We start from the raw sequence: 8,600 nt of genomic DNA on the forward strand, positions 1-8,600 counted from the left end.
AATAAAAAAAAAGATTTCTGAAACATATTAGTTTAAAATAAATTTAGATTCTGTTTGGTACGGCTTTCTTATTTCTTCTTAAAATTATTTTTTAGTACATAAATTAAATTTTTTATGCTAGAAAGTCGCTAAGCAGAAAAAAAGCCGTCGGCTTCATTACTATTTCTTAAAATAATTTTTTAATATAAAAATTGTTTTTTAAAAAAATTAAAAGCCCTCCCAAAAGAAGACTCCAGCTTTTTATAAAATAATTGCAAAATATAAAAATAAATTTTTTATCTAACAAAATATTAACAATCGGGAAAAAGAGAAATGTTGTAAAGTTTTCAAAACGATATTAACGAGGCCGAGGCGTGTAAAGTATTTACAATGTGCCACTCTGCAAAGCCTTTCATAAATACTCGACGCACCTACTCTCAAATTCTCTGTCCCTCAATCTCCGTTTCTCCTTCATTCTCTCTTAAACAATGGCGGCCAAGGATGAGCATATGATCCTTCGCCACGATAAGGCGAGGTATCGCGACATCGCCGGCCATCTAGTGCTACACCGGCGGCTGAGGGGGAGCAAGTACGAGGAGCACAAGTCTGGCGTAAGCGCTTCGCTAGACGAAGCCAGGATCGATTGGGTAACCGCGCTCACTCTGCTCATTCAGAAGCTGCTTTCAGTTATTAGCTTCCCGCTTCTGTGTCTCGGCCACATTGTCGAGTTTTTCCTCAACCTACACTCCCTCAACGGTGGCTTCTTCGGCATCTTTTGGGGTTGCCTCACAGGTCTAGCTCTATCGATCGATCACTACCTATTTTTGATTTTATTGCTACGATCTATGGATGCCCTTCTTTTTTTTTTTTGGTTGATTGTTGATATGAGAGATTGTAACTTTTGTGAGCTGATTTGGCCCTGTAGCTCCGATCGAGTAATATTCGCCGGCCATCCAAGAATAAAAATGTTGATATCGATATCGGTGGATTATTTTAGATCTTTACTCGAATAGGCAATGATACAACCAAGTTCATAGATGAACTTTAACACACACGGAGCTACCGGAGTTCATTTTGGTATTGGGGCTTCGTTTGGGGACAGCTTTCTTACTGCTTTTTAGGGCAAATTTTTAAGCACAAAACCTAAACCCTAAACAAAAAAAGCAATTCATGCTTATTGAAAAAATTAATGGAGGTTGCCTGCTTGCTCCCATAGTCAAATTTCAGCGATCAAATCATCGCAACCACCAAGTATCTCTATTGTTATTGCCTTGCTGGCCACCATTGCTATCTACCAAGCGACCAATTGATTTGACATTCAATAAACCTAATATTTCTGAAAGCTTTATCCTCATAGATGCTTTTGTTGGTTGCAGTGTCTCTGGTGATTCCAAGACGAAAATCGGCCGATTTTAGATCCATCATCTGTCACATAGATGGTCGATATGAGCTATTCAGGAGCATTTTTATTACAGATTTTTCTTCAATAGAACCACTTCCAGGCCTGGACGTCAATCCCTTCAGTCTCTCTATGATGGCTTCGAAGCTCGCCTACGAGAACGGTGCTTTCATAAAAAACCAAGTTAATAAATACTGGAAGGTAAAGACAGACTCTAATTTCCTCGTCAATCTATTATATATTATTTTTATTTATTCAGACAGCCATTAATAGGGCGCCATGTGCCTCAAGAGTTGGGCAAATTCATCCGGTCACCCTAGGTGGAAAATAAGTTCGGACATCCAATAAAAATTTGCCATATCAGTTGCGTTTTTTATTGCGCTTTTGACTTGCGCTTTAGTTGCGCTTTGACTGCGCTTTTGACTACGCTTTGATCTGCGATTTACCTGCGCTTTACCTACGCTTTTGATGCGCTTAATTTAAAATAATATTTTATTAATATCCGGACCTATCTCCGCTTCCGGTGACCCGATGCAATAATTTGCCCAAGAGTTGGCGCATGGAAGTACTAATTATGATTAGTGAGGAATGTGCTAAGTATCTGTTTAGGACTTTGGTATTAATTTATGTTATTATTTAACAAGTGTGCATTAAAGACTTGTTATTATTAACTTGTTAACCTAATCTTCTTCTTTTATGTTTATTTGCAGATGCACTTTGTCAGATTCTTCAATTGTTGGAACAGTAAGTGTACCTTCCACCAGTCAATTATTGATAGTATGTACAAACCAAGGAGAAAAAAAAAATTGGTCGCATAATCTTTAGAGCATTAAAGTCGTACGTTTGAGGCGATTTTTTTTTTTTATATATTTAGATCAATTAAGATAAATTCATACACACATCTCATACACAAAGACTTAAATTTAAAAACTCTTAATTGGTAGTTTAATATCTCAACCAACAAGTCAAACTGAGCTGTGTGAGGTGAAAATTTTAAAGGGTGATTGAAAATATGGGGATAGTAATTAAGGGTCATTTGGTTGTTATAATATTATAAAAATAGGAGTTCTAAATTTTTAGGCATTTCGTTGGATGAAAAAAAAAATAATGATTGAAATTTTGAGAATTCTAAAACTCATCTATTAAGTTCATTTTGGATAAATTCTAAATTTTATTGATTTGAGCTTTTGAATGCATTGTGTACAACTCTGTATATAGCATGTGTACACACATTTACACAATGTACTCAGTATGTGTACAAGAGAGTCTGGACGTAGTCCTATGTCTGGACTTCACATATAATAATCTCTCCAAAACATGACTGTATCTATTAGATCTAATTCAAAAAAAATTAATTTTGGGTTGACGTAATTAATTAGCGAATTGGATTTGGATCCAACATATTGACTCGCTTGTTAACTGGGTGGGATTTAGGGTAACTCGCAAACTCAATTTTTATCTAAAAGTGACATGTTTATTTTTTTCCTAAAATTCTTTTATTTGTTAGTATAATATATTTATTTTATGATTAAGTTACCTAAAATTCATAGCTAACATGTTATAAAAAATATTATTAAAATTGGTTTTCAAGTCCGATTTGAGTCCATTGTTATGACCTGTTTATTATATGGGCCAAGGTCTTTTTTTTTTTTTGTTTAACCAAAAGGGATACAATTCCATTAATAAAAGAAGGAAACAAATAAGACTAACAAAGGACAAAGCAAAAATTACAATAGACTGATTGAGCATGTTAAAAAGGAAAAAAAAAAAAAAAAAGCAACCACCAATATTTTTGGCCACTTAACTAATGCCCATCGCCATCATTTATAATCGGTGCTGCTATCAATTGTTGTTGCCGATATGACTATCCCACATTGCCGTATCATCAATTGCTATTGTTTGGCTTTATATTAAATTTAATTTATTTCAAATCAAACACCTAAGAAATAAGAATATACTGCATTCAATTTATACTCAATTAAATAATTTTTAATTATTCCAAATACATTATTATATTTATTTTATTGTAACATTTTTAGTAAATCAAACAGCCCAATTTGTGTGAGAGTTTCCCATGACCTAATAATGCTATACTCATATCAAATAATCAATAGTGTGAACCAAAAGCTGCTTAGATTAATTGGCCCAATCCACTGCGCCTAGTAGTAAATTTTACTTTAAATGTGCAAGATTTTCCCTTTTTCAGAATACTTGAAGAACAGAGGAACCCAAGCCTTCATCTGCTGCGACAAAGAGGAGGACGCCAATGTCATTGTATTGGCCTTCCGCGGGACTGAGCCCTTCAACGCTTACGACTGGATTACGGACGTCGATCTCTCCTGGCTTTCCATGGGAAAATTTGGCAAAGCTCATCTTGGTTTCATGAGAGCACTCGGGCTCCAAGACGAGAAAGATGTTGAGATAGGCTTCCCCCGTGAGCACGAGGGGCATAACGAAGGCAAATTGCTGGCTTACTACGCCATTCGGGAGGAACTGAATCAATTGCTGGAGAAGCACAAACGAGCCAAGATCATCATAACTGGTCACAGCCTCGGGGGAGCTCTAGCGATTCTGTTTCCAGCACTGCTAGCCATGCACGAGCGGCAGGACATCATAGACAGAATCCATGGCGTGATGACTTATGGCCAGCCGAGGGTTGGAGATGCGGTGTTTGGAAACAACGTGCAAGCTGTTTTGAAATCCAAGTATCATAGGATGGTTTACAGGTACGATATAGTCCCTCGGGTTCCATTTGACAAGCCCCCCGTTGCTCTGTTCAAGCACTTTGGAACCTGCATTTACTTCACAAGTTGGTATGAGGGCAAGGTGCGTTTGCTAGCTTCTACTTCCCCCTTTTAGCTTACTCATTCTATGCTGTCTTAAAGAAGTTACAAAGCAGACTTTCATTGTTATGTTGATTAGCATGTCATCGACTTTATCTTGAATTAATGGCAGGTGGTGGAGGAATCGCCGAACCCGAACTATTTTCATCCATTTTTCGTGTTCTCCATGTACTTGAACGCAGTGGGGGACTTAACGAAAGCTTTCTTGTTGGCCTATCTTCAAAACGATTTTGATGAGGGCTTTGTGTCCCTCATGTATCGTGCTTCGGGACTCTTCATACCTGGCCTGGCGTCTCACAGTCCAAGAGATTATGTCAATGGAGGGACTATGGCGAAAATAATATCTCATAAGATCATCAACAAAGAGGAATGAAGGTTGTTAATGTCAGGCAAAATATCATCTTATTTCATGACGCAATTCATAGAATTATTGTCTGATATGATGGCAATGCAGTCATCAATCCCTACTTATCTTAATCAGTAAATGCAGCTTTTATCAAGAGTTCATGTCCTGTTTTTATTTAAGATGTAATAAAGCGTAGTATGATAATTTTCTATGGTTATTTAAGGTTCAATGTGAATTGCATTCCAACAGCCCTGAGAAGATGAACTATCTAATGAGCATGCAAAACTAAGATGAATTCTGAAGGAGACAATAAAAGGTGATATTACAAGATAAAAGATTTAATCAAATATCCAAAATTCATTATGATGAGGTATTTGTTATTGTTGCATTATTTTAAAATTATTTGACTGGTTATTTATTTGGCAACTTGTTATAGATGATAGATTTATCAAATAAATATAGATGCGATGCATTTTAAGTTATAGGATAACTTAGGATTATTATACTATCTATTTTTCTAGAATCTTCTAGAAACTCCTTTTGTTTAGCTATATACAAGTTGCAGTAGATAGTGAGGAGATGATAACTTAGGATTATTGTATCAATTAAGTTTATATCTGTTTTTTCTAGAATCTTCTAGAAACTCCTTTTGTTTAGCTATATACAAGTTGTAGTAGATAGTGAGGAAGAGATGACATGATGAATATTTTTGAGATTTAACAGTATTTTCAATGTCTTGGTGCTTTGAGATATTTTGCTCTTTTGTTTTCTCTTCAATGTTTTCTCCCCACATTACCAACATTATGCCAACTTTAGGATATGAAGAGAAAGAGAAAAAAGATGGTTTCTTAAAGTTGAAGAAGGCTTTTTATTAGTTAAAACAAGCACCATGAGTTTGTAATATCCAAATTTACATGTACTTACTAGAAAGATTATTATATACTTCATATCAAAACTCAAAGAAGATAAATTATTATACACTCGTATGTAGATGGCTAACTTTTGATAGAAAATAATCTAATGAAATTGAAATAGTTCAAAAATAAAATGATCAAAACTTTCACGATAATAGACACCAGACTCATATTTTTCAACAGAATTGAGAAGAATAATACAGCGTCATCACTCGAGAATATTGTTTTTTTTTTTTTGTTAAAACCCACAACGGGGCCTATGCGTTAATATCAAAATAAAGGTTGCAAAGTCCTTAGAAGGAACCTCCAGGTCACTATTGCTCAAAAGAGCTACAAAAAAAATCAAAATAAAGCCTAAGAGTCGGTGGTCCCTTTTTCTACGATAACAAAATAAATCAAAGCAAAAACAAGGGCTGCAAGAGGACAGCACCCAAAAAAGGAAGAACAGATTGATCTCGTTCAGCACATTCTTCCTGCAAAAATAACAAGCAAACCTCAAAAGATTCAGAAAACTATAAAACGTGAGAATGTTGCAATCATCGATCTTCCAGAATTCAAAGTACATATTCCTGCAAGAACAACTCCAAAAAACAATATTAATAAGATAGTATTTAAAGCAGCATTTAATCCCAATTTTATAAGTACCGTTTAGCAGCTTGGTACTAGCAACCCGCAGTAAACCCCTCAATTGATGCACAAAAATATTAACCTGGCTAGGATCCTTCATCATATTAGACATAGGAAAAAGGATAATCCTCCTACAAAACCCCAAAACACTCCAATCCAAAATGAATAGACTGTTCGGCAGCCTAGTAATATCAAAGTTATAAACATTACAATAAAAATAAAGATTCAAACCAATAAACGACCCCATCTGAATAATATAAACTCTGATCTTCTGCTTAACAGAAAAAAGCCACCAAAAAATCCCCACAGAAACCCGTAGAGGAGAAGCAAACCTCCAGCACTAACCCAGGTACAGACAACCAGAATAAACTGGGAAAAATTCAGGCAGAAAAGAAAATAAATAGACAGACAAACAGAGCAGTTAGGCATGGCGGATGTAAGGTAACTTGTTTTTGTCCAGTGTAATCATTCCTGTAAGTGGCATAGGAAGATTAAGCACATGATGCTGCAGAAAAGCCTCACTATGAGCACCAAAATTAGCCAGCCAATCCGCACACGCATTTCCTTCACGATAGATATGGGAAATAGTAAAATTGAGCATAGAGAGAGCCATTTTAATTTTTCTGATAGTGTAAAAATCATGAGGGAAATCAATAGTGTTATCATAGATCACATGAATAACAAGTTTAGAATCAACCTCAATGTTGACATTCTGAATACCTAATCTCAAGCATATTTGTAAACCATGATACAAACCCAACATCTCAGACGTCAAAACAGAGCAGGAAGTGAGGGGACCAGAGAAAATGGCAATAGCATTGCCATAATGGTTCCTGATAAGACCACCCATCCCAGCATTAATAGCAACAACAGAACCGTCCGTGCTAAGTTTGATAAAAGGCTCACTGGGTTTGACCCACCTCATGATTCGATCCAGATTTCCCACATAACCAGAATCATTATGAATCCCAAAATGATCAGCTAATAAGTGGCAGTTCGAAAAAAATTTATAGAAATAAAATTTATAGAAATCAATTACAAAATTTTATTCCTCACATTAGATATTATCTGATTTGCATTCATCTTGATTTCCATATGCTTAGACTCATTCCTACTTTTCCAGAGGTACCAAATAATCACAATAGGAAGTAAATTATGAATATGACCTTTGCTTTTAGAGAACCCCAAATTAAGAATGCTAGCCAAATCACAGTTAGTATTAAAGACACCAATAGCAGCTATATTAAAAAAATGAGACCAAAATTTGCATGCAATAACATCATTCACAAAGACATGTTGAATTCTCTCAATGTTGACACAACATTGATATTTAGAAGCAATAATAAAACCTTTCTTTCACAAAAGGTTATCAACAGACAAAAAGCCTTTAAGACACCTCCAAGTTAAAATGGAATATGATAAGGGAATAGTGTTATGCCAAAGCGACTTAAAGTTTGTAGAAATATCACCTTTGAATCTAATCTCCCCCCAAACCTTTTTTAAACTGAAATTACCAGAAGAATACAACTTAAACATAATTTTATCCGTGAACTATAATTGTAAAGGAATTTGAACAATTTTCTCAATAATAACATTAAGAACCACCTCCCGAAGTTTAGAAATGTTCCAATTCCCATTATAAATGAAATCATTCACTCTAGTGTTCACAATCGTATGAGTATGAAGATAATTGTCAATAGAATCAGTACCCAACCAATTGTCTTGCCAAAAGGAAACCTTCCCATTACAAATGCCCCATTGAATGTACTGATCTGCTTCACATTTAATATTGCAAAGCCTTTTCCAAACAAGAGAATCAGATCCTTTGTAATGGCAAACCATAGGGTTAAGATCCTTACAGTATTTATCATTCATGAATTGGGCCCATAAATTGTTATTCGATCTAAAAGCAAATCAAAGTTTATGAGAAAAAGCATGGACAGTATCAAAAATAGATTTGCAACCAAGAGACCCTTCATTATAAACACCACAAACTTTTCTCCAAGACGACCAATTGATACAAGCTTTGTTATTAATAGCCCCCCAAAAAAAATTATTTATCATTTTTTCCATTCTCACACAAATAGTGGAAGGAGGTTTCAAAGTATGAAATAAAAATATAGTGATAGAGCTTAAAACACTTTTAATCAAAGTTAATCTACCACCGAAAGAGAAAAAGTTCGAAGACCAATTCAGAATTTTTTTTTTGAAATAGAAAATTCTTTTTCCTACCTTTGAAGAGAGGAGTTCCAATATACTTAATAGGAAGTAAAGACTGGTTGAAACCACACACTCTTTTGATCCCACTAACTCTAGTACTATTCACCGAAAACCCATTGATAAAGTTACTCTTCTCCCTATTAATAGAAAGACCACTAATAAGCTGGAAAGATGATAAAAATTTAGCAAGAATTTTAACATTTTTAATCAAAGCATTGGAGAAAATAATAAAGTCATCAGCAAAGCAAAGGTGAGTAAAAGGAAAGCCACCA

The 8,600-nt window shown here is 35.0% G+C and overlaps 1 protein-coding gene across 1 annotated transcript; it reads left to right on the top strand.

Annotated features, from left to right (window-relative positions):
• The first annotated feature begins 414 nt into the window (after positions 1 to 414).
• LOC110097793 lies at positions 415 to 4,784 on the top strand. The gene is made up of 5 exons (XM_020824360.2): positions 415 to 771; positions 1,356 to 1,579; positions 2,089 to 2,122; positions 3,585 to 4,204; positions 4,334 to 4,784. The coding sequence occupies exons 1-5, from the start codon at positions 468 to 470 to the stop codon at positions 4,592 to 4,594; spliced, it is 1,443 nt and encodes a 480-aa protein (XP_020680019.1). The 5' UTR covers positions 415 to 467; the 3' UTR covers positions 4,595 to 4,784.
• Positions 4,785 to 8,600: the final 3,816 nt, after the last annotated feature.

The sequence above is a fragment of the Dendrobium catenatum genome, unplaced genomic scaffold, assembly GCF_001605985.2.
Source record: "Dendrobium catenatum unplaced genomic scaffold, ASM160598v2 fragScaff_scaffold_847, whole genome shotgun sequence".
Lineage (NCBI taxonomy): Eukaryota > Viridiplantae > Streptophyta > Magnoliopsida > Asparagales > Orchidaceae > Dendrobium > Dendrobium catenatum.